We start from the raw sequence: 27,663 nt of genomic DNA, 5'->3' as shown, positions 1-27,663 counted from the left end.
GGGGGGGGGGGATTAAAGAAACTTTCCCCATTGTTTCAACTGCCGAGCTCAAAAAAATGCCTTGCATTGTTGTGATTGGCTACGTGCTGTATTCGCACGGGTGGCTACAGTACGGTGCGAAAGAAGTTCAACATAAACACGTACAGGTCTTTGAGCGTCTGGGTTTGTGTGCGTCTGTGGGTTTGTGTATATCTGCCGGTGTCTGAGCTTCAATGGGCTTATGTGCCTGTCTGTGCATCTCTGAACACCTGTGGCTTTCTGTGCATGTCTGTGGGTCTGAGCGTCTGCCTTTCTGTGCATGCCCGTGGGTCTCCGAACGTCTGGGTTTGTGCGCGAATCTCTTGAGCGTCCATGGGCCTCCGCTTGCTTGTGGGTCTCTAAGCGTGTGGGTTTCTCAGCATCTGCAGGTTTCTATGCGTATCTGTGGGTCTCCCCGTTGTCTCGTGGTCTATCAGTCAAATAAATTACAAAAAAAAGATTCATTCTAGACTCCTTCCGGTGTAAAAACTTCACTCCCACTACAACATTTTGGCCCATTCCCATCACTCAACTTAAATCTGAGTTCTTGGTCTCAACCTATACAATGGGGAATACTATACCCATAAGATTGGGAATTTGCTGTGAATATATTGCAACCATGTAAAAAATGTCAGTGGCTATTGTGTATTCATATTCCATGGTCTATCCACCGATAGATGAAGGCCTTCCCACACCATTGTCATCTTTCTATGGTATTGTCAGAATCCATCTCGATGCTGCACAAGCCGATGTCCATTGCTCCATCTCCACGGCGATTCGAGTCTGGGACATTTACCTTGCTTCGGCTAACATTGTGACCAGTTTCGTCCATTGGCCATCATTTGCATGTATTATTGTGAACAGAAATGGAGGTACCACCTTGCCCATAAACAATGATTTTCTGACAAATGGACAAAATTCCAGCCCTGAAAAATAAATGACATGTTGGTTCAATGGCCGAGCAACGTACATCTCTGTAAGCTGGGAGTGTGGAAGAGTGCAGCTCCCCAGGTGCGAAGGGGCATCTCAGAATTTAGCCATGTGACCAGATGGAGATGCGGAAGTGTACTCCGAGCGTTCCGAACGCGACAGCTCATCTCACAACACGACGGTGGAGAGCACATTTGACAAAGCACAAGAATAATCTCACGAAAAAAATGTCATTTCAATGATTTTATTTTGCACAGCTGAATATGCAGCTACAAATCAGCTGGTGCGGTTGCAGACTTAGCGCACGCAGTAACAGCACACGGACAGGAACGGCAAAAGGAGACAGCAACTAAAAGTACTTTCTCTGGAGCAAGTACACACTTTAGATAAATCACGATGACAATGACAACATAAACCATCACAACACCGACCGCACTGTTACTGAAGCAACCGTAGTGTGTCACGGCTTGTCTATAGGGTTTTTTCTTTTTGTATTTCTGCTAGCGTAGCTGCCATATTCAGCCTTAGGTTTCTTGAAGCAAACTGGCCGCCCGATGAAGCCTTGGTTACGATGGCCTTGCTTTCTTTACTTGATCTGGGGGTTGCGGAAGCTGCGGCCAGCAAACTTGGCCTTGTCCCCAAGCTCCTCCTCAATCCTGCGGAGTAAAAAAAAAAGGCAGCGTTAAAAATGTGCAACCCTGTAAGTGCTTGCTCCACGCCACTGCTGGCGGAAGGGCCTCCCACTCGGGGCAGCTCTAAAGAGCCCCTCACAAGGGAATTTTTGCTCTACTCTTCCACGCTTGCAGATTTGGAGGTGGCAGTACCCACACTTTACCCCGCCGCCGATCGACTGTGGTGAACCCATTTACACTGCTGGGTGGACAGAGGCAAGGGAGGGATTACTTTAGAATATTTTTTTAGACTGGAGGAATCCGATGAGCTATGAAGCGCTTTTTCACAGCTAGACCATTTGTTTCAACTGGCAAGTTCGGAGGAGATCGAACCAGCGACCTCTCTATTGCAAATCCATTGTTTTTGCTATTTACATTACAACATCCCACAGATGTGACAATGGTGAAAAAGCGCATGAATGCATGTACATCCAACAATGCGGAGTGAACGTCAGAGTTATTCATTATAAGACAGAGAATCTTTGTGAATGGACGCCTGCTGTGCAACTTTGTTTGGGCTTACCTCATGATCTGGTTGTACTTGGACAGGCGCTCAGATCTGCAGGGGGCACCAGTCTTGATCTGAAAAAGAAAGACAAAATATTGATTCACCTTAGACCTTCTGCTTACCTTTACATTATATTGTCCAATAAAGATGCAACACGGCTACTTGCCACTTCTACATAATACAATGGAATCATCAACTTTTAAACTTTGAACATAAAACAACTAATAATAATGCTAAAGTACAAATTTTACACCAATGATATTGTTCACAATATCAAAATCTAATAATCAAGCAAAAACGCTAAACCAATAATACAATGCAGTGACACTTGTTACACCCAAAGCTGAATACGTGGCAAGCCGAGGTTTAACACCAACGTCCACAATATACACATCCCCAGAAGAGCCAATCAAAGGGCAGGGTTTACAAAATTAATTTGCCTCCTAGTCCACTGACGCTCGTGCATTCACACACGCACGAGTCCCTCTTTACGGTTGGCCACAAGCGTACCATTACCGTGCCAGCGATGGTACGCCAGTGGTCCCAACACTCATAGTAACCAATGCCAGTACTACTAATGATAACCCAACACTAACCACAAACCCCACCATTTCTGTATATATAAATATGCATCTGCAGCACTTTGTCAATCCAATGGTGAATGAAGGCCATGTGCCATGTTGGTCGTGGAAGCTGTTTGACCACACTTCACTACGCTGGTCAGTGCGGGTTAACGAAGGCAGGGGAGCAGAGAACAACAGTTGGACCCATGGAGTTTGCGGCATTGCCCTCCACGTAGCCTTGCGAACGCACGTGCGCGTGAATTTTAACCGCGACAAGGTGACGATGCGCCGCTGCTCGGACAACGCACCTGGCCGGTGCACAGCCCAACGACGAGGTCAGCGATGAAGGTGTCCTCGGTCTCACCGGAGCGGTGGCTCACCATGACGCCCCAGCCGTTGTTCTGGGCCAGCTTGCAGCTGTTGGTCACGTGGAGAACACAATCCACGCAGGAGACGACAATAGGCGCCGTGTTAAAAAGGTGCGGTGGCCGGGAGAGGAGGGTGCAACGATGCATCGATTGCCATCCATTATTTCAGCTCATGATGATACACGCATTTAATAGTTAAGAAAAAAAATATGTTATCAAATTTAAATATGCGGTATTTAATGGAGTTCACATCATGCCATCTAATCATCGAATGCCCGAATCATTCTACCCTACCGTGTACTTTGCGTATATGGGGGCTACATTTGTGCGACTGCCTTCGTGTCTTTAAGGCCACTGCAACTGTGAGCTGCTGCACAAATCATATACTCCTGTCCGTGCTCATTGGACGGTTATGCTCAGATTCCTCTGCAGCTCCCCATCCCGAAATCCCCTCCTGCTTACAGCAAACACTTAGGACTACATTATTTTAACCCTATCTGCCGCCACCTCTAGTTAGGACACACTGCATGTATATAGAAATGCAATGCATATAGTCCTTGCCAGCGAGTGATTGATATTACTAATCTCACCATCATTACACAATATACCAGAGATAACATTTGGCAAAATGCAAAAAAAATGGCGCCTTCTTTGAGGAAAATCAACTTTTTTGGGGGGTTATTGCCATGTAAAGTGACCATTAAAAAGCCAAATGTTCCTTAAACAAAAAGGTAAAAAAAATTGTTTGTGCAATACTCTTTATTTGCACGCCCCCATCATAACGTGTTTAAAAGCAATGTTTATTTACTTGTGTCTTCAGATACGGGTGTTTCGGCACTGTTTATCCAACCCTACCCAAACAGCACTGCAAAAACAGCTGGCAGAGTGTCAGTTGGCTTGTCACCAACAGTCACACCACGAGCCTTCCCATGGGAGAAACCGATACGAGGGTGTTGCACAGACTCCAAATTTAGCAAGGTGACTCCACAAGCATTGAGCTCGATCATCGATATCCCCAGTCTGGTCCGCAGGAGGTCATGTCCTAATTTTACAGCACGGACAAAAGTGTCCTCCTGTAAAGTGCATTTCTAAATTATGCCCTGAAGTACAGCACTTTTAAAAAGTTATAACCATTCACTCAATAACACGGTGACCTTTGTGAATCAATCAAAACAGGGACAACACTATGAACAGCTATAGTGGCAAGAGATAGGCCCTTTAAAATGATCAAGCAGAGATCTCCATTGTCAATCCAGAGCCATTCACCGACCACCTACATGACTCTGCAGTCTTAATTATTTTCCTAAACAATGTAACACAACACTGTGCTACGATGCAGACTGCACAAGTAGAAAAATGTGGCAGTAAAGGCGCAGCCTTGTAATTGCTAGCTCACGCCACTGCTGGCGGAAGGATCTCCACTACAGCGAGCTCTGTTGAGCTCTTTAAGAGAGAATATTGTCAACCATCCCATGCTGGCAAGATGGACAATAACTACGGCGATTTATGATTAGTTATGTCAATGATTAATGACAACGGACAATGATGTACACAAGAGGGCGCAGGAGGACAACAGAGAAGGAGGGACACTCACGCCTTGATGGACTCGGTGACAGAGCCGATCTGGTTCACTTTGAGCAGCAGGCAGTTGCAGGCCTTGACATCCACAGCCTTCTGGATGCGCTTGGGGTTGGTGACGGTCAAGTCGTCGCCAACGATCTGGATTTTGGTGTTGGCCGTGATCTTGGTCCAGGCTTCCCAGTCATCCTGGTCAAAGGGGTCCTCAATGGACACCACTGCACACATACGGGAGGACAAGAGTTATTTCTTTAGTCTCAGCAAGGCTCGGCTTAGCAAACACCCATTAGACTCGGCATGGTGAATAAGTGGGTGGTGGGGGCAGTGGTACGCCTAACCACTTTTGATAATGAGGAGAGACCATACCAACCCTCTGTATTAATTTGTATTACTTTTATTATGAAGGCAGGACTAATTGACAATGGTCAGGGTGGTTTCTGCCATCATATGTAACAGGATCTAATAAAAATGGCAGGACAACACACTAGAGGGTGGTGTTGGCCAGCCAGCAAGCACAAAGCCCAGCCACCTCTGTATACCCAGCCATGACGTTAAAACATCCCCCCAGGTACTCGTTTAAAAAACGTAATCAACTTTGCGTTGGGGCCCAGGACGAGTTCAGAGGTTTCTTGCAAACGATGTTCTGCACGGTCAGCCATCGATCCTAGGTGTCCAGGTATCTTGGTGCAGCGCGATATTCACACTGATAAGTAGCTGCATCACTCCTCCACATTGCGTGCGAGCGCGAGTACACACACACGCATGTGGCACAGCGTGTATGCCGGCCTTTATAGGTGCTCACTAACAGCACTTGCCCCTACAGTCTGTTAAGGCTATACGGGGGATCTTTATCTTTGTCTTTGCCTACCTGGGTAGTCCTTGGTGAAGCCATGGTACAGTTCGGCCAGCTTGTCGGGGGTGATGTAGCGCTTGGGGTCGTCGGGTGACTTGAAGTCCAGGTCGTACATGCCCTTGCGGTAGAACTCGGAGGCTGCCACGTCCATGCCGATGACGATCTTGTCTGAGTAGCCCGCCTTGTTGATGGCGGTCTTGAGCAGCTCCAAGGCTGGTTATGAAACGGAGAGGTGGGGGAACAAAAGAGGAAACGTGACGGTTACAACAGCCGTGCTTAAGACTCCCCCATTAGAATGTACATCAGGTCTATCAATGGATGTATGCAGAACTTCTTTCATATCAACTGTGCTAACCAGAGGTGGGGGAAGGTAAACAAACTAAAAACACAAATGCGAGCTCAGACAGTGATAAATGATGGATATTATAGTAGTAATGTGGAAATAACCACCTCGTGTATTTTTGATGACAGTAGGAATAATATAATAATCTATCCATTTGGACAGCCTCGAGTGTTAATTCACATATCCACACATTTATGTGAATTGCAAAGGATAGCAAAATGGAGTATCAATCAGTGGCTCAGAAAAACCAATGGAGAATAACATTGCCCAGGATCCATTTGAGCTTGGATACAGCAAACGCAGACAATATACTGCCAATGTTATCTGTAGTATTGTCAGATTTTTTTTTTTCCCTCAAAAAGAATATTGTTGTAGAAAGTTTGAGCAACTACTCTTCAGGATGTACAGCGTCTATTGGGAGTGTCACCACAATGGCCATCACCAGATACGTATTTACAATGTACTGTACTCTAGTATTTATTTATTTTAAATGGACAAAGTCGCCGGTTTTGTTCCAAGCGCACAAGCACAGCTATTTAATTATAAAGCAGCTTAAAAAGTGAAAAGGTTTAATGGAACACAATCTAGCAACGTGAACGCGACGTGACCTCGCACCTGTTAATTAACGCCGGATCACATTCTCGCGTTTCGAAAGGAGGGGCTCGGGAAGATTAGGCTGGGCCCAAGACATGTGCTCGACAACCCTCCTCCGTTGCTACCAATTTGACCGCAAACCTCCACTGCGCTACAAAAGCTCGAGGGCGTGTAGACAGACGTGCACAGACACGACCGTTTTCAGTTACCTTGACGCACCGGGGAAATCTTAGACCGAAGTGCAAAGTGCAGTATCGTACCTCTCTTGTCTATTTAAAAAAAAAGGCAAACTAATTTGGAAAAATTAGTGAAAGTGGCAAACCATAAAATTGGTTTAATAGCAGCAATGCACATCTGGACCAAAACATAAATGGTTACAGTCACTGGAAAAGGAGCTTGCAGTCTCCAACGATAACTCTACTTTTATGTACAAACCTTCCTTTTCTACTTACAAAACCAGAATTGCAATCTAACTGAAATTGCTTGAATGCGTTTATAAAGCTGCATCCAATTTCATAATGCAACACTTGGCAAAAGCAACTTTGAATACAAATTCTCACGTTGCCTGCAGAATTTGGCAGTATGGCCAACATCGTAATGGCCACCACTGCATGTCATCATGATTACGGGACAATTGATGACTGATGTGATCATTATTACATTCATTACTGGGACCAGAGGACATTTTCCCCCATTGTGGTTCTGTTACGGTCAATGGAGGACCATGCACTCTGGGATGTGCAGTGCATTGTGGGGCATGGGTATGCCCTGCCAATGACTTGCACATTGTTTGGCCAAGACAGACACAAAAAAGGGACTTAAGTTTTCAGATAATTGCTTAAAAAGTTACTTATGAAAATGGTATTTAAGCCAATGGCAATTGCAGAAGAAAGTGTTATTCAATAGTCTCCCAATGAGATTTTCTTCTCAGAAGGGAAAAACGGGTTTTTATAATTGATCCTCTCAATCTCTTGCAATGACTTAATCTTATCTGCCCTTAAGAGCCGTTTTTTTCTGGAAAGGCAAGCTTGGGCTTCTTTAAACCGACGCAAAGATTTTCTCGTACGCTCCAATTGATTCTCGTCCAAACCACAGTAATCACCAATGGAAACATCGGGTAATTTATGTATTTAACGTAGTTGTCAATGAAGACTTTGAGAACATAAAATCACTTACCTTGATAAACATATTTCTATTCTAATTTACAACCATGGCTTGACCACTTAAGATTCTGGCTCTACACACAAGATACATGCATTCACACTCAAGCCAACTGACCAGTGAACCAAGCCACCCAGCCTATGCGCAAAGTCCATTGGGTGTGCCGCTGCACCCAACAATTATTTCGGAATGTCGAGCCATCATAGGCAAGGTGAACTGAACGAATGCCGGTGCTTGTTTTGCCACTTCTGCCAGTGTCCATGCCATTTTATATGGCGCAGCACACACGGTTGGAGGGCGGGTAGACAATTTGACATAAGCAGAGCAGCACTTTTTGCTCGGTGGAGAATTATTCATTATACAAACACAAGAGGAATTCCTCTAAAGCGAAAGAGAGCAGGCAGTCGCAAAATGCCCCTTGGCTGCCACCCAAACAAGAGAAGAAACTTCGGGGGTTGCAGCCTGGCAAGGCTTTGCCTATGGGTGAATGCCAAGCACAAAGGCAATGTTCTACAAGAAGGCAGACACGCCGCCGCATACACGCCCTATAAACTAAAGTGCTATGGGTAAATGAACACGCAACATCTAAAAGCAACATAATCTGTATCGTGCATTTACCGCCTGAATGGCCTACTAGAACACCTCCATGTGTACTATATAACCAATGTTGCATGAACCAAAATAATGTTAGTTCAGCATAGTATGCAGACTGCATCTTAAGTCACGGTATCCCTGCAAAAGCAAAGAGACACGGCGACATTAAATTTATACTGCTCCCAGACAATCAATGAAGGGGTTTTCCACATTCTTGTGATATGGCCAGTCTTTCATTGTGAAACTTACTTTATTGGCCGCTTCCAGTATATGTTCCATTTAAAGCGTCAACCCACTGTGTAGTGTGGTCTAACAACTCCAATGACTGACATGGCGTGGGAATAGCTTCATCCAGCATTTGATTGATAACAAATAAAATAATAACGTACAGCGCCTTTGTCAAAGTGTTTTAAACGTATGAGTGAAGAGTCTTTATTTACTGGATGTTACATAAATTCAGTGAACAGTCATGCCATTATGAGCATTCGAAACAAGTAGCTTGAAGATGAAGCTTCAGAGATAAATTATATATTTGCCCTTGGAGGCACTAAAGACAATGTCTAATGTCACAAGCTCATGTCTGTTTAACAGCTGCAAGAGACAAACCGCTTAATGTTTCCAGTTTATAAGGGTTGTATAGCAAAGCCTTTCTATGTCATAAAACGTCTCTCAACAGCTGTCCTAACACCTGATAATATGACATATGAACATTTAAGTAATATTCTGAGCATCGATGGATTCATACGTAGCATGATAATCGTTTCTTTCATTGCGCTACTGGCTAATAGGATTGGCACAAATATGAAGATATTTCAAATGTGAATGGTGTGTCTGTATATTATACAGCAGTGGGCTTGGACATCTGTTCAAGCAGTGTAGATGAGCAACACTGCAGTGAAATATGCTTGCTAAGACATTTAACGTACAGCCATTTGTCAATCCACTGCTGAATGAAGGTCTCCCCCCAGGCAGTGTCAATTGTGGAGGAGTTTGACCATACTTCACCACGTTACTCAGTGCAGGTTAGTGAAGGGTTGGGGGGGGGGGGGCAAAAGAGTTTTAGATATAACTTGCCAAACCTGGGGAGGCCTTCATCCGCCATGACCGACCATGGCTGGTGATGAAAGACTGGACTATACTGATGAATAATGCATTTAAATGTGCACTATTGGACATAAAATGGCATCCACTCCCAAGGTGCCTTTGCTACACTTTTGCTCAAAAGCTAATCATTTCAATTGCACGCAACGGATCGTTATGAAAACAAGTGCTGTTGTGTAAATACAGCAAAAAACACCAACCCCAATAATAAAAGAGGGCCCGTTGGCGTTCGTCTAAGACCAGCTACTGCGATTTCAAATAACTTTTTTCTGGCTTCTAACATGTGTCTGCAATGATAAAGTAAAAAAGGTTATTTATTCTAGCATGTATTAGTGCGCCCATTCGAGTTCTGGGGCGGAGGCAGGCATGGGAATGATAATTAATACATTCATGATCAGCAATCGCCTGTTTGGCTCCACTCTGGCATCACTATATCAATGTCACCTGCTGTCTAGCACACATTAACATTTTTTTTTTACGCAAATATATTTTACGGGTGGAATTTGTAAGAACGGAAGCCTCATTAGGCCAAAAATTGCTCATTTGCCACAAGACTGAGGCGTTTGATTCGGAGGGTTAGATGAAATGTTCATTGCAAAACGGACAAATTGGCCACAAACCGGCAGACAAGGGCTCACCTCTTTTGTATGGAGCAAAACGAGGATTTGATTAAAAAACCAGTTGCGTGCCGATTTCGATGGGTGAAATAATAATAAAAATATCTAATGAAAGTCTTAAGCCACAGCTTTCCGCGGGATAAATAGAGCTCTCGCCCTAGGCTACTGGGCTACTTAGAAAATGTGCTCCCTAACATTTTATGAGCATTCATTGGCTTCCAGAGTGCGTTCCTGCTCCCAAGGCTTGAGTGTGGGTGCAGGTACTATAAACTGTGGAGACTGAAAATAGGCAATTAGTAATAAAACGGGCAATACCACGCTGGGCTGAAGGTTCTTTTTCAACCAACTCAGAAATGATTAACTTTCAATAATAAACAATTGAAAAATGTGAAAAAGTTTACCATGTCATAAAAAATTGTTAAAGTACAGCAATTATTTGACAACTTACAACTCCTAATAAGTGATTGCCCAACCTTTAATATGTTATACACACCAAAGTGTTGCAAAATTGTAATTGTCTATGCAAACTCATAAGTTGTTATGCACGCATTAGAGAAAGTACTGGCGATACCAGAAGAATGGTAAGGGACATAGAATTACATACATGTTATTTATTTCTATAGGAACCCATGACAAACTCTACAGGTCTCCCCGACATAACTGAAATTACTTGAGCAACTACACAGTCACCGAATTTTATAATATAAATCACTTACACTCACCTAGGACAGAATGCTTAAATGCGAATACAGTAATAAACGTGTGCGAACTACACTGAACAAATTAACGTAACTGGCAGCAGAGGGTTTTGCCATCTAATTACGTGTGGTGTGCATGTAGTTAACGGGTCTGAGAACATTAACTCAAAAAAATTAACCCGTAAAAACAAAGTTTTTCACTATAAATCCTTTATATGCCCACATTGGTCTTTGAAACAGGCGGCTAGAGTCCTCTCGTCCTCTGGCTTGAGATGGCTGCCACCTATGGGTCAGATGATAGTCTGCCAGCATTAAGCAATTGGTAAATATATATATATAATTCCCCTAAACAGTGTAAAATTTGGAAACAAAAAATTTAGGAAATTAATTGTCACGCACAACGAGTCTGTGTGCAAAATGTCAGCTCGATTGGATCACGGGAAGTGGGTTAAAAAACGACCGAAAGATTTACACGGTCGTAAGCAAGCAAGCACGCAAGCACGCAAGCAAGCAAGCAAACTTAATATAAAGGATTTAAAAAGGTGTGCACTTTGGTCGACGATGTAAATCCTATTAAAATGTTAAACATTGAGAAGTGGCGAGATGGCCTGAGCAGATGGAAACAGCTATCCACTCAGGAGTAGTGCCAACTAAAAATTTGTGTAAATTGGAATTAATGCATTATTTTTATGAAAACTGTGCAAATATGTCCATCCTGCACTGTTATTTTTCCATTTATAAATGTTCGTTTGCATAACACAAATCGCTTGTGTTCTGATTAGAGAAGCAGACTCATGATTCGTATACTTATTTTGCTTTAAATATTTTTTCACGTGCCATCCAACCATGTGAAGCAGCTGGTTGCCTCAAGATTTAAAAACGAACTAGGGACAGCTGATAATTAAAATATAGAAACAAAGTGTGACTTTGCCACAGAGGGAATCTTACAAAGTGCAGACATGGGAAAAAATAATATTTACTTGCATAACTCTTGCAACTGGCAAAACTGGTCCTTTATCGACCACCTGTCTGCTTTAAGCTTCCTTAGCATGTGGGTACTATTTCGTTCTTTTTGTAATGTTATTATTATGAAACAAAAAGCCGCTGGAATTTCTGGCAATGCCATTCGCCCAGATGCCTTAATAATTATCATACTGTGGCAAGTGGACTTGTGGGCACATTATCTGCAGTGTGGCACCACACCATGTGTTTTAAAGCAACAGAGAATAAACAAATGTGTTTATTTTGTGCCAATATATTTTTTAGAGATATCTATGGTTGGCCATCGCAGAACATAAAAGGGCTGCCATTTTTTTACAAAAATAAACATCTGTAGAACAGAAGGTAGTTGATCGGATGTCAGCTGAAATAAAACACTTAAGGTCCCCCCCCCCCCCCCCCCCCGAGAACAAGTGCAGAGCCAACGCCTTGTAAAGTTACTTATAAAAAGGGTGTGCTGCTTAGGATAACTACCAAAAGCAGTTGCATAACTTGTCTGGCCGGAAGCAAAATATACTTGTGTAGTGACATAGAATCGGTCACTTAGCACCATAGCGCTTGTTGCTGGCAGGGAATGGGATCTGCAGGTACAGCAGCTCTGACTGACAGCAGGTTAGAGAAGGGGCATGTGGTGGGAAGCCTGGGAACCCGCTAGTAGGTTCTAGAGAGGGGGCGTGGCCAGGGCGGAGCGAGGCCACGCTGGGAACATAAAAGGAGGCCCTGAGCGAGAGCTCGGGGCTGTCGTTTGGAGTGGGATCCCGTCGCGCTGCTGGAGTCTTTGTCGCCGTCTCCACCATCTCGGCGTCGTCAATCAGGCAGTCTGCCAGCTGTCCTGACTGGGAGCCTTAGTTAGTAAGTGTGAACTATTAAGGCTGTTAATAAACAGAATGCCTCCTACTCTTAGTGTCTCCGAGTCAGTCACTCCACTTGCATATATCTACAACCTTCATTAGATATACCTGCGATGATGATAGTAATCATGGATTTAGAGTTCCGTAAACCTTTATTTTAATTACGCATTATGTGGAAACACAAGCGTAACAACTGATTTGAGGCAGAATATGAAACAGGGTTGTTAGGTTCATATAAAAAAAAAATCACATCTGGGAACTTGCTTAAAGTAAAAAATAATATTTGTGTACTGGGCAAAGTGGCACATGCCTTTTATCCACATTTTGTAAGATTATCATTGAGAATTCCAACCTGCAAGGCTGTACAGCAAGTGGGTTACTCAATGCAAAACACTCGTTTAGGAATTGGCCAAACATCCCGATGCAGAATTATCTTGCAATGGAATCCTGAGAACTTTCGAAAGCTCTCCTGCATAAATAGCGAATAGACACGTGGATTTATAATTGTGAAATCTGAAGATTCCAGCCCAGAATCTCAGCAGTGCCGTCTCGGTGCTCCGAGACAAACATATGCCTCCCCCCTCCCTCCTCCAAGCAACCACACCCAGCCACCGGCTCACCGACTGACCACTCACCTTCCTTGTTTTCCAGGATGTTGGGGGCAAAGCCACCCTCATCACCCACGTTGGTGGCATCCTTGCCGTACTTCTCCTTGATGACTCCCTTGAGGTTGTGGTAGACCTCGGCGCCAATGCGCAACGCCTCGTGGAAGCTGGAGGCGCCGACCGGCAGGATCATGAACTCCTGCATGGCCAGCTTGTTCCCGGCGTGGGAGCCGCCATTGATGACGTTGAAGGCCTGGGTGTTACCAGCACAGTGCATCAGGGAGGAATGTGGTAAGGGGTTGTGTATCCATACATCGGCGTTACTACATGGACACAAAAAATTGCTGAATAGAACTGAAAGTAATCTTAACACCAGGCATGTGTAGACCTCAGCTAAGCGTATGCAGACCCAAAGTCTCCCACTGAGAAACCAAGACAGAGCACCAGCAGACACTACTGAACACAATCAATCAAACCTCCTAAGACAGAGACGATGAAAAACAGAGCCAGGCTCAATGCATACCCAAGATACACACTGCAAAAAATATCCAAACCTATGCAGACCCTAGCCAGCCTAACACAAATACACACAAACTTCCGAGCACAAAACAACATATGCAGATCAGCGTGTAGTCTGCCCCCAAAGTGAGATCACAGCCAGACTTATCCAATGCATACCTCAGCCAAACCAGGGCCAGCTAGAGAAGACCACCCAATGGCCTAGCCAGAGGCACAGCGAGCTAGAGCTCCTACCGGCACGGGCAGGATGACTTCCTTATTTCCAGCGAGGTCGGCGATGTGGCGGTAGAGGGGCACACCCTTCTCAGCCGCCGCGGCCTTGCACACGGCCAGGGACACACCGAGGATGGCGTTGGCTCCAAACTTGGCTGCACACACCACGCATGCGCAGAGACAGATATGTCAATAGTAGTCGCATTCCTCCTGTTAGCCGGGCCCAAACACACGGCTTCAATTAACATCAATCGGCTGGAGACGTTATAGGAATTTAATTTCGTGAGATCCCCCCCCGCCCACCAACAGGTGAGGTGCCAGGGGGCAAGGCGCAAATCCAATATTTTCTTAGAATTTGGCGAGACGCTACATCGAGAAGTGGTTTACCAAGTGCAGCAACCCATGCCACGTGCATAATGAGACTTTGAGACGGTCTTGACAATTATTAAGTGGTAACAGTTCAACTGATATCAGTATGCGGGAAGGAAATGTTGGTGCCATCATTTATAATGCACTGCGAAAAACAATGTCTTTACAAATTTTGGCCATAAAAAAAATCCAACATGAAAACCAGCATGGCACAAGCAGGCCACTGAGGTGGTGTGACAAATAAATGGCAATCTCCTTCATCTCCCCAGTGTTGATGTTCACACCAGCAGCACTTTACCTGGCTGTGGCAATCATTTAAGGCCAAGTTAGAGACAAGTGACCCAAGTGAAGTTCAGATACCAAGCATTTCAAAAACATGCCAACAATGATGATGAACCGTCACAAGTGCAGTTTGTTATTGAAGTGTTTTTGTCTATCATTTCTTAATTTCGATAGCTCAGTTTCCTTCATTATGCTAAACGCAGCATTAACATAACAATTTCATCAACACATAAACACATGCACAATTCGACAGATTTATTACCAGCATTAGAATCTATTTTAAATCAATTAATGCACTGTTACATGCCTATCGGACACGACTTTTCAACCAATGTTATCTGGCAAACAATTAACTCTGATCACTGGGTTTGTATTGCAATGTGCCCACCTCTATACATTCCAACCATTCACGCACACGTGCAGAGACATAGTCCCAGAGCATGGTCAGAAAGCACAACAGACACGTGCGACTTTGCAGTACGTACACTTGTTCTCAGTTCCGTCCAGTTCCAGCATGAAGTTGTCAATCTTCTCCTGATCGACCACACTGAAGTTCTGCACAAAGGTAAAAAATAAAAATCACTCTAAAAATCCCTTTTAAATCAAAGCACTGGGATCATGCATAGAAAATACATTATGTAATGAAGACACAAACACGGAAGTTTGAAACAAGAGTTATTTACAGCAACTTTGAGTGTCTAAATAAGCTGCCAACTACCACTGACAGTTCGGTATATTTAATATTTATACTAGTCCATTTAAAAAGCAGTTTCCACCACACAGATGGTTAGTCTTGGAAAAAAGTAAGTTGAAGTAGAATTATCACTATTCATTACACTGACATTCACTTGTCTTAAGGCAAGTTCAGATGCTCAATTGTGCAAGAAGTGTTAAAATCCAGTTGTGATAAAGTGCCTACCTTAGCAATGAGGGCTGGGGCAATCTCCTTGTTGATGTGGTTCACGGCCTTGAGCACACCTAAAACAGGAAATACAATAAATGTGTTTACTTCCAAATTTCCTGGAATAATATATCCAAGTCAACTTTCTCCATTCTCAAAAGCAAACTTTTGCGGTAGAACCAATCCAACTCCGATGGCCTCCAAATCGGCGATGAAAATTCCACATCCCTTTGGACTGGGACCATTATTTTAAGGGAACAACCACCAGATAGTGGTCATTTTAATCGACCCAGTAGAGCCAATGGACAAAGTGAAATCCCCAATCAGGATCCGAAACTGAAGCCTTCCAATTGTGAGTCAAGCACTAGCAGAGTGTTTCCCAGCTGGATCATTGGCAAATGAAAAACACATTAATATTTCAGTCTGTACTCCCTGTGTGATGAGAGCAAATGTTAAAACCTGAAACTTTTTCCACCAATAGATAATGGGCTAATAAACATTAAATATTTACTCAAGCTGCCAAGCTACGCAAGCATAGGCTACACACGAGCTGTTTTATAATTCATTACAAATAGCAAAACCTAATTCCATCCAGCACTTTAAGGCGGCCACATTTTAACTTCACCAGAACCACAAACTGTGCGGCTAAAAAAAACACTGGCAACCTCAAATAGCACTTTTGAAATTTTCAATTTACCATTCTTACTTATAAAATTATTAGGGTGTGTAGGTATATATGCCTATACGGAGGTAAAAATATTTTTTGAGGGGGGGGGGGTGGGTCGACAATTTTCGGAAACCTTTTAGATCAACTATTTACCCCCCACTTTCTATAACATTTTGGACTTCTTAAAGCCTCTTATAATTTTGTTGATGGACAAATGGACAGACAAACTGAACGCCAGGCTTTCACAATAGCTTAGTACTTGTATATGTAATGTTTTAGAGAAGTTTTGAAATATATTTTTCCCCCGGGCAACGCCGGGTACTTCCCGCTAGTAAAGAATAAAATAGCGTTTTCTGGAGATAAGAAGCACATTTTCCCCAGGATTTAAAGAGCAGGGGTGCAATTTATTAATCTATGAGGTGTGCGTTTCTAGATTTGTATATCTTTGACACTGGCCATGAGTTAAGCGCCATTTTACTTTCCAGAGTTTATGCTAACAATTCGTTTTTCATTAATAGCGATATTAGGCAATACAATTTAGCTCATTTAGGCCAGATACATAAAACTAAAATTACGCAAATAAAAATACCGTAGTAATATATGCATAAAAAAATATATGTATGCTGTAATTTTTCCAGTACTACTAATTATATTAATTTACTTTCAACACCAGTTTTTATTACAGTTGATGAACCTCAATATCTTTTTACCGAAAAGCTGAGCAACACAACCAGAGCTCTTTAAGCAAAGTTTTATAATCCACTAAAAAAACGTTAAGCAAAAGGGAGTAAAAAAATACCAGTTTTTTATTGCAGCTCATAATTGGTTTTCCAAAGTCACGTGACCAAGACTGCATTGCTATTGGCAGGATTTCTGCAGGGTTTTTACTTATCGTATCAAGTTAGTCAATGAGGCTTATGTCCTTATTAAAGAATCCAGTAACCATGTGCTACTTCATAAAATATGCCCGTGCAGCTCTCAGAAGCACTGCCAATGTAAGCCAGTACATCTGGCAAGAGACCGCATGTGGGGGGGGGTAAGCGGACTGGACTATTTTTTCAGAGCTATGCGTGCCGTTGATAAAAGGTAATATTCAATATTAAAAGAAGCATATAACAAACCGTTTAAATTGTGTGGCTGTTGTGTTATTGAGCCTGGGTCACTCTGATGGCAACAACTGTATAACTCGCTACAATCACGCACACTCAAAGATCACCCCATATAGCCTTGAACAGACTGCTGGAGCAAATGCTGTTAGAGAGCACCCATTATGGCTGGCAGGCCAAGTCAAACTAGGGGAGGCCCAGCAATAATTTTGATATCACTCGCCACCATTACCAGAGGCCGGGAATTGAAGTTGGGTCGGCAGGTTCGTAACACCAATTAGCACAGCTGTCTACGTGTGGTGTGAAAGAAGTTCAACATACATACATAGCAGAGCACACTAACCACCATTTCCCTCTTCATACTCACTCACACTCCATTGCAAGCACACACACACACAAAGGACGCACCCTTTCCCAGGTAGCGGGACTTGTCCCCATCACGCAGCTCCAGGGCCTCATAGATGCCAGTGGAGGCACCGCTGGGCACGGCAGCACGGAAACGACCTGCAGGACAAGAGGAAAGCGTGGCAAGGTCACTCACCTCGCCTAGTCTCACAAGCAGGAGCGCAGCCCACTGTGGGTGTCAGAACACCACCAAATATTATTACAGCCAGACATCGTGGTATTGTGTTATTTTTAAAAAACGTGGACTCAAAATCGTGGTATTTTTGAGTCCATGTTTTTCTCCCCTCGACAAAGTGCACCAATTCTGCTTATGCTCCAACTATTCCTATAATTGTTCTTTTATATTAATTCTACTCCGTAACACCTAGTATAAGTGTTATTATTTGCATGATCATATAACTCTTATTTATAAACTAGAAACGTTAAGCATTATTTGATTGGATTCATGCTAACAAAAAAAAATTACAATACACCATGCTTGATGTTAAGCGCACTTTCAAATAAGGATCCATCTCCCGAGCAGAGCTTTAGCCTCCCGTCTATCCTAGGCAAAGCCCAGTGACCCAGATACTTCAATTGGATTGGCAGCACTGCCGCTAATATTCATTCGCTTGGTGTTCACTCTGAAGCTCAAGACCACAGCATGCATTATTACAGCACAAGGCTCAGGCTTTGCTTTTGCGTGGCGTAGCCCAGAAGCCATGTGCTTTCAATGGCATATATGAAATGTAAGCTGCATAAAGACAAACATAGCAAGCACAATAAACTTTTACCCATTCTTCAAAGCTGGGCTGCACGTGTTACAAATAAGTCTCCTTGGCAAACGCAAGAGACGTCTGCAAGTTATATGAAATTGGCCACCATCACTGCATTACATATTAATATGGAAACCACAGACAGATTTATGGAGGATTGTTTTGGTGATAGGAGGTCGAATGTAATACTGTTTTTGTAGGTGGGTATTTATCGGAGACTTCAACGCCAAGATCCAGGTATGGGTGCACAACGCTTTATGGAGAAAATTACACACTTTTTTAATAACAATTTTGTTTTTCTCATTTGAATTCCAATCTGATGCCAGAGGCAGTAATGCAGCTCAATTGGATGGTACTAACACAGCTGAAATCTCTATTGAAAGTTATGCATTTGTTTTTCGTTTTACTATTTGATGGGTTTCATATCATGACAAGAATGATTAAAGGTAAAGGTTTTGACATTCTGAATCTCCAAGGCAGGGTCTCTCAACCCCAGTTCTTGCGACTCATCATCGTACAGCTTTCCATGACAAGGGGTTGGGGGGTTAGCTGCTTGCAGTGGCTTAAATTGTATAAGAATAGATAAGATTGGTAATCACCAAAAGGGTAATTTGCGGGGAGTTGCCAACTCTTCAGTTGCGAAAGACTCGTCGTCTGGAAGAAAGGTTATTTGATAGGAAAAGGAAGCCCCTGCTTGGCAATTTTAAGAATGGAGAAGAGAAGATGCAAGATCAGATAGCAGGGACTTAAACTCGAGCCAATAACTTTCTCTTTGGCAGATACAAAGAGAGCATGAAAAGTAGTTTTTAGACATTTTTGAAATTTTCTTTAAACCGGGTAAGTGAATATACCAAATTAGACTAGGAACAATAGCAATATGTAATTTAAAAAGTGTATGTCGTCCATGCTACATTTACAGTTGAAAGAGTGACACAGCCTACCAAGGATTAATTTTTTTTTTTTAAACAACTCTGCCGAAATACATGAGAAATCTACTGGGTTTTCCACAGCACAGATGGAGGGGTGATTAATACGGTTTAACCGCAATGGCTGTTTTTCCTACGTGAAACACAAAATCCACTGACAAAGAGTGAGATGCCCCTTCCTTAAAGTTCCTAGGCATGACTCACTGCGATTTAGATTACTGAATAGTTTAGGATTGAAGCTTTTGTAACTGCTGAAATTATACTCATTGGTTTTTTCGGTAAAGTCACGTATGCAGAAATATAATTTAATTTAAATAAATTAAATTAAAATAAATAGTTACAAAGAAGAGAAAGCACACTCATAGTTTGTTCTATAAAAACGTGTTTTCAAAAACGCAAATTGGATATAACGCGATTAATATAATCGGGGAACACGTTTTCTATAACGTGGATGCGTGAAGAAAACTGCGTCACGCGCGTAAGAATAAGCGGTTGTAAAGTCGCCTCGGCATCGCATCGCACGAGGCTGGATACTGCTGGATGCTTCCCACATGCCTCAGGCTATTCAGCCTGTATAAGCATCACGTGTTCTGTCGCGGACTGTGCTTTACCCTATATATTACTTATTAGAACGCGATTTTTCCATAACGCGGTGTTCTTCAGGAACGCAACGACCGCGTTATATAGAACAGACTGCAATTACAATATAACTTCTTATCAGAGTCCTCTATTACACATGGGCCCCAAGCTGGTCTGCAAATATTTATATTGTCTGCGGATTGATAATTGAAATAATTTACATTGCGCCAATGTGGAAGAGTTATTTTTCTGGATAACAAAGCATACAAAATGTGTTCCACCGAAGAAACATACATTACTGCATATTAATGTATTATGTACAGCATGTGCACATTGGAAATGTCTTGTGTGCATGGACACTGTATACTGCATTACAGGGTTTATTCAAAAGTATAGGAGTCTTATTTATTTGTAATATTAACCATGGTATTAAAATCATAATTTTACACGCGTAAGATAAAACACTCATACTGTACATATGGTGCAGCATATAAATACACAGGTAGACCATGTGCATTTTTTTCTCCCTTTTCAATTTTGGTCACGTCCGCATACAGTAACGCAGCGTAACTGCGGTCATGGATACCGTTAACATTACTGTGGTAACAAAACCGCAGCACGCACACATGCACACGATAGGGTGCCAGGACAGACAGATTGACGACAGAGGATAAAGGGGGGTGGGAGAGGGCGGAGCAGGAGGCAAGAACTCCAAAGACAAAGATCCCACGTATAGCCTTTAGAGAATGTTGTGGCAAGTGCTGTTTGCAAGTAGCACCCATAAAGGCCGGCACAGCACGAGGGGGTGGGTGGCCAGCATCACACTCAGCCACCTTTGTCTCCCCAGTAGCAATGTTCACACATCGCCCCAGGTACGAATTTGAAGCAGTCGACCAAGGCAAGGGCCAGAACCGATTCGGATAAAATCGTCACTGCTGTTGGGTGGTCGTGAGCGGGAATCGAACTCGAGGCGCCGGGTTCGTAGCACAGCGTGCTCACCCTTGTGCATTACCACTCCCTAATAGAACTCCACCCACAGGCTGACTAACCCCCACCTGCTTCTACCCCTTCTCCTCTCCACCCACCCACCCCAAGCTACGTCTGCGAGGGAGACGCAGCAACATGGCGCTTACCCTTGCCGGTGTAGAGGTCAACTTCGACCGTGGGGTTCCCACGGGAGTCCAGGATTTCCCGAGCGTGGATCTTGCTGATCGACATGGTGGCTCTGTGAAGGACAAGATTTAACATCGTTAAAATCGGCAAGCGGTATTCCCCTGCCGCAGAGTGCTCTCTAATGCACAGTGGTGCATTTGAAAGAAGCAGCAGCTGCAATGCCGACTACATGCAGAACATTAGCCCTGCCAGGTTTATCCATTAAGGAGACTTTCAAAGGATAATTCAGGGACACAGTTCTTAACCGAAACAGTAGGTTATCCACAACGTTGCAGCATTGTGGAATGACTTCCTCGTCGCTATAGAATTATTTAATGGACAAGTGCTATAGGATTGGCAAAGAACCATCAAAGAAAATAAGATCCGCTTTGTTTACCCCCCCCCCCCCCATCACCTCTGATGCGGTGTAAAAATTCATTTCGCTTTTGCATGCCAGGTGGTAAAGTGAAATGCTGGACCCAACAAAAACGTCTGTAAGCGTGATAAATGCTCCAGGGCAAATTAATATTAAACCGTGCTAAGAAACATTACTGTAATGTAGTGAATAAGTAATGAATGCAAATACACTTACGTGTGAATTAACGGAATCAGTGTGCTCGCGTGACAAAATAAGTTATAAAAGAACAGGTTGCTTTTCATGGCCGGTTCTCCTCTTACAGGGTGTGCCATCAAAGAATGCACGGGGCTTTATTTCATTATTTGTTGCCAAAACTCCCCGTCTTCAACAAAACCTCAAAATCCCAGGTAATGGCCAACAACGAGAACATGAAATTGTCGCTTTGGAATGCACTTAAACATTTGCACAATTGCTTTGCAGATCGATTGCTCAAAATGTACTCTGGGCACAGGTAAGGCAATAAGCCAGACAGAAATGGACCGATCTGCTTCATCACAGCACAGGATTGGTTTTACAAGGTCACGGGACTACACCAAAAACGAGTCTGCATTTGCATACATTCGTTGCAAGAGCGGAATATGGCTTTATTTGTTGATCATTAGCAGAGGCACATTACTCTGAGGCCACTGTGCCAAATGAAACGTGAAACACTTTGCATGTAAAAAATTACCGTCACGTTTGTAACCTTGGAATCGACCCAGCATCCCCGGCAACCCCCACCTACCAGCCACCCCTTTTGCTGGATGCCCAACTAAAAATACACGGACCCCCCTCCCCCACAACTTCAGACACATTCTACTGGGGTCAATCCAGGATCGAATTGCGTCTCCTTGCAATGGGACCACGAGCCAAATTTACCGACCAAAAAAGGTCATCGGAAGAGTGTGCCAACTGGCGTACAGTTTCCGTCTGAGAGTCAGTCGAACTTTTTTTTTTACACCAGGTAGCGTTCAGGTGACAGTAAATCCCAAGTGAAAATGCCAAGTAAAAAATGCAACTTTGCACCCATTCCAAAAAGGGTATTTGCATGTCCAACTGTAAACATTTGCATTTACACTGCAACTAACCACAATTTAACTAAATGCACAACACACAGAGAAGTTAATGAAATTAGCAATAAGGACGTAGATTGTTGACTTAAGTGACGTTCAATACGTTGCAATACTAATACGTCTGACAAGAAGATTTTTTTGTTTTAATACAAGCTAAATATGTTAAGATTCATCACAAATTGTTGTTGGACACACATCGGCATTCATAGCTTCACCAGCCTGCAATGACGAGCACACGGATTTAAGGGGGGTGGCCCTCATTCAGCAGTAGATTGACCAAGGACTGTGTACATGTTCACAGGCATTTGTAAACTTAGAACCTTTGAATGTCAAAAGAACGTCATTATTTTGTCTCACCCACTGACCATTACACAAGACCAATTAAATTAACCATCAACAAAACCTTCGAAACCTTTTCATTGCTGAAGCGCTGATGCTGTTTTGCCATAACCATAAAAATCAATGTGACCCAAATTCCAGGGTTATCTGAACCCATCTACAGATGTTTACACAAACAGGTCACTGTGTAGGGTGAAAACAACTGTGCAACGCTCATCGACAGAAGACTTACACAACAGAGAAACAGCAAAACACATGTTCCACAATTGATCGCTACGAAAACAATGCAGTTGAAATCATCTACCAGGAACGGGACACATGAGAACTGGAATTGAGAGCTGAAATTGAGAGCTGAAATCTGATCGACAAACAAGAAAAGGGTTGTCCTTTGCAAGCGCACGGAGGACGAGCTTGTAAGGTAAGGTTAAATCTATATTTTTATACGTAAAATAATGCTTGAGAATTGTAGTAATAAAATGGTTCCAAATGGTGTCCATGGTGCAATTAAAATCTAAAAACACTTTTTTTTGCTTCCAGTCTACACATTGCCATGCGGCGGTTTGAACGAGACGACATTGCAAAAAAAGTGTTATTCACACAAAACGTCCGTAGAAATCGATGTTGCTCAACCAGTTTCCAGCTCGGGGAGTATACCCTACCGGACACAAAGGACACATTTTTTTTCCAAATGCGGTTCTTTATTACAGTACATAAAAACGTCAGCGCGTGCACAGGTTAGGTAGAGTTTTGCATCGCAGGATCGTGAGGTGGTAGCAGAGTGTTGGGCAGAACTTCATCCAGCAGTAGCGTGACCATGGCTGATGATTACAGCAAACTGCACGTAGACTGGTGCCAAAGAAATACGATTTTTGGCTTTAAAAGTATACGACCTCAAAACGCCAATTTAAGGTACTCTTTTCTAAAACCATTCAAAATGTGCTGCATATACAGTAGAAGCACCCAGCAAATATTATAAGTAGCAATTCATCTCTGGGATAATTATGAAATCCTTGAGCAGCGTATTAATACAAATAAAACTGTGCTCACTTGAAAGCAAACAGTGAAATTATATGGACATAACAGACCCTGTGATTATTACTCGCAAGAGGGGCCAATGTTATTTTGAATAGAAACTCAAACGATCACGGTTCATATAAAATGTTATCATGTACTTGCATTTGAAACACTTAGCAGCACGAAAGGTGTGAATGATTGTGGGATTAAACTAATGCAACAAAAGCATGGAAATGCCATACTATACAGTATGTAGTACTCTATTCCCATATATTCTCTACATCGTGTGGTTTGTGAGATTCTTCATTTGCTGAAAACCAAAGCCATTAGTCCGGGCAAATGGTTTATTCTGGTCAAGTGTAGCCTATATTTAAATCAGGCACTGCAGAAGCCACTGTACTTCACTTCACTGCCCATAAATTATTGCATCGTTGGCAGGTTCATATTTAGGGGAAGGATTTTTTTTTATAATTCGCAATTTTTGTTATCTGCCGGTCACCATATGCATTAGCATTTCTAAACGAATGGTAGATCTTGTTTTTTGGTCAAATGAGCCATTGCTTACCCATCTAGGTCCCCCAGTGAATGTTTAAATTAATCAATAAATCCACTCTATTCCCTGCAGCTAGGCGACACAGCTCAGCGGGTTGACGTGGAAATTGCTCGCAAGGCATAATCAAGCAATTTCACAGTGCAGTAGTTAATAAGAGACCATGATTACAATGAGGTCACCTCAGGCAAGGCCGCAGAGGGACGACCGAGCCAGCCCTGGCCTTTCATAAAGGACCACATTGCGGCTGTAAGTGTCGTGACAGGTCCACTCAAGTGACAGTCTCTCAAAGTTCATGCCCACCCACAAAATCCTGAGGCTAAGGGGCACTGAGGGGGGGACGGGGAGCACAAGGGAGCTGTCTTTAGCAGCAGCAGCCACCAAAAAAACCCAACCCCCTCGTGCTCAAAATCTCCACTGGGGAACGTGACTCACACTGCCCACGTCACGAGTACGTGCCTTCCGGCTCGCACGTCCTCATGCACGGCTCGCAACACTCACCGCACGATGGCTCTTTCCAATGTGCCCCCCCCACCCCCTCCACTGTTTTAAAATAGAACGGCGAAACCTAATGCCACGTGATGAACGATATACAGTGTGAACGTGAACTGGGATGAATTGGGAACCACTTCATTTGTGAACTTGGAATACAGGTGATGATGACCTGTTTGAGCGAGCAGCAAGCTTCATGCAGTGGATAACATGTTGCACATTTGTATGCAGCACACAAAAACTGCAGTGCGCCATTTAACTTCCTATTTCTCGGCACTGCACGCCCATTTCCTAAAAAAAATTATTACAGTGCTGTACACAGTATATTTATAGTGGTCAAATTATAAACGCACAATTTTACAGGAGTACCTACTGTGGTCCAAATGCTTTTATTGGTACACAGACTCTGGTATTAATTACACGGGAACATTTTTTGTATCGTGTATGCCACGAAAAAGGTGCGAGTTATTAAAATTATGCCCTTTATTCCGGAAAAGGTTACATGGGAGGTAACACTCCTTTCCAGGAGTCTAATTAAGATGCTGGAAAGAAAATCCCTGTTGTGTTTTTTTTTTGCATTTGGGATAAAACCCATAAACACGCCATCCTGTTTACCACGAAAATATGAAGAAACCGCATTGCAATTTTTGCATGGGGCTAAGTCATACATTACCCAAACGCAAACGGACACGTGTGTGTGTGCGTGAGCTCAGAGGATGAATGACAAAGCAGTATTGAATTACACACCACCAGCTAGCCGTCCTTCCCTCGACTGTGCAATGGGATCGGCTCGCCATGCGTTGTACCCGCAAGGTCACTCCAATGACACCATTCACTGCACTGAAGGGGCACTTCTCGTGCACTGTACACCATTATTACTACGTGCAGACCGGCACACACCACACAATCTTGGTAGGAAGCCAAAGGCAATGTTGTGCTTGCGAGTGCGGCAGTGCAGGCTTTTTCTTTTAGCCGTGTGCTCGGGTGAAGGTTTACTACAAGAGAGATAATATAATCTTATTGCTGGGCATGGTCTGTGGGTGTGTTTAGCATTCCAATCAGCCACGCGTTGCTACAAACTAGCTCACACAGTTCAAAGTTCAGTCTACATCCTGGACAGTGCAAAGTCTTGCTTGGTCTGTCATCATTGCTCTTTCATTAGTTATTATTAACTGACACAGTTAATAACGTGTTGGTTTTGCACTTGTTGGAATCAAGGTGTGTCACCCATTCATTTATTATTTCTTAACGGGAAAAAATTCTTGCTACTTGCCATTGCGAGTTCCATATATACACAGCGATGCAATGGACAAGAGCATCAACGTATCGATGTTGGGTCTTACTTTTTTTTTAAACACCAATAAGTTCTGCAGCTTTCAAGCACATTACTCGTGCCTTAAAAGCCGTGCTCAAGTTAACATTGCCGCTGCTACTGCCAACAGCGTTGAAGATTAACACAAACTGGGTGGATATTGGCCTCAAACGCACCATTTGTAATTACGGGAAACACTTAAGCAACTCGTGTGGGCGTTCTTGCAGAGAAATTAGAACATTCTCGAAGCATGCACCACCGTGTCAAGTTACTTACGGACTTGATTTACTACCTCTGCAACATCTCCACCCCGAGTTGCTGGGGGCAGGTGCATCACGAGTTGGTATCAAACATTCCCTACCTCATTTTATATCCCCCCCCCCCCCAACAATAACTAATCAACCAAACTTAACCAATGTTATGTCCTGTCCACCCCTCCTCACCATTTATTTCACAGCGAATTATATATAAAGAGTGGATGAACCTACCATTGGAACCTCATTTGCCAGAAAAATATGATAAAAATTTTTTTTACAAGGAGTCATGTTTGCATTGACCACAATACCTGCGGTCATAATGCAAACAAAAAACACAACTCTGATAATGTACGTGCACTGTCCTTGAAGTTGATTGGTCCACACCCGAGACAGCTTTCCTTAGAGCCTAGTCTCACATGGGTTGGACCAGATGACGCCAAAAGGCGTACAACTCAAAGACAATGCACCATCAGAGTATGAGAGCTCGGGGTAAGCATTTACACCATTGGTACCTCATTTGCCAGTAGCAAGATATGATAATTGTTTTTTTTACTCTTTTATCTGGCAACAAAACTGACACCTTTTTTTAACAAGGAGTCATGGATGAACCTTAGTCAACGATGAGTTTAGCATTTTTACCCACGACTCAGAGCTGTCATTTAGGAGTCCAAAGTGACTACACTCTTGTATAAATACGCTCTTTTTTTAAATGTACATGCACGTACGGATACATATTTGCATGTATGCACACACATATGCATACATACATATCTGCATGTATACATATTTACATGCGTGTATGTGACCATGTTAACATGTATGCATGTAGACATATATGCATACATAGACATATTTATATGTGTGTATGTGTATGATGCACCCATCTCCTGTGACTCTCCTTACAACATCTCCCGCGGTATAAGCCTCCGTGCAATAGCAGTGTGCGTACGTGCATAGTGTGCGTACGTGCATAGTGTGCGTACGTGCATAGTGTGCGTACGTGCATAGTGTGCGTACGTGCATAGTGTGCGTACGTGCATAGCGCACGTACATCGATTCAAACGCAGCGAGCGAACATGACGTGCCACGTCTCCATTGCAACCTGCGGTTATTATCACGGTAATATTATTATTATAGCAATCTCTGTTTCTACAGACGGCGTATCATCATCCTCTCACCTGAGGCGTTGAGGGAGAGGCTTGTGAAGTTGTTGCTGCGGCTGCTGCTGCGCTGCGGAAGAGCGAGGGGGCTGGCGGGACACTCAGAGCGCTCCGCTTCCTTTTAAAGGCAAATTGGCGGGAAA

General features: G+C 43.2%; 1 protein-coding gene across 1 annotated transcript; it reads right to left on the bottom strand.

Moving 5' to 3' along the window:
* Positions 1-1,178: 1,178 nt before the first annotated feature.
* On the bottom strand, positions 1,179-27,663 carry LOC133351030 (enolase). Its single transcript, XM_061565913.1, has 12 exons — positions 27,539-27,663; positions 20,908-20,999; positions 17,518-17,613; positions 15,355-15,413; positions 14,921-14,990; positions 13,806-13,939; positions 13,083-13,305; positions 5,505-5,702; positions 4,653-4,854; positions 2,999-3,107; positions 2,143-2,201; positions 1,179-1,604 (listed from the first exon to the last, which is right to left on the bottom strand). The coding sequence occupies exons 2-12, from the start codon at positions 20,990-20,992 to the stop codon at positions 1,535-1,537; spliced, it is 1,305 nt and encodes a 434-aa protein (XP_061421897.1). The 5' UTR covers positions 20,993-20,999; positions 27,539-27,663; the 3' UTR covers positions 1,179-1,534.

This window comes from Lethenteron reissneri, chromosome 36 (assembly GCF_015708825.2).
Source record: "Lethenteron reissneri isolate LAM-NWPU_2019-01 chromosome 36, ASM1570882v1, whole genome shotgun sequence".
NCBI lineage: Eukaryota > Metazoa > Chordata > Hyperoartia > Petromyzontiformes > Petromyzontidae > Lethenteron > Lethenteron reissneri.
Note: the sequence above shows the minus strand (reverse complement) of the source record. Positions and strands in the feature narration are given on the sequence as shown.

Bases quoted from the DNA above. Each gene is read 5' to 3' on its own strand.
- LOC133351030 (XM_061565913.1), bottom strand. From the start codon at position 20,992: ATGTCGATCAGCAAGATCCACGCTCGGGAAATCCTGGACTCCCGTGGG. The intron at 13,306-13,805 runs GTAGGAGCTCTA...GGTAACACCCAG, and splicing joins AAGTCATCCTGCCCGTGCCG to GCCTTCAACGTCATCAATGG. The intron at 3,108-4,652 runs GTGAGTGTCCCT...CGTGACCAACAG, and splicing joins GTCACCGAGTCCATCAAGGC to CTGCAAGCTGGCCCAGAACA.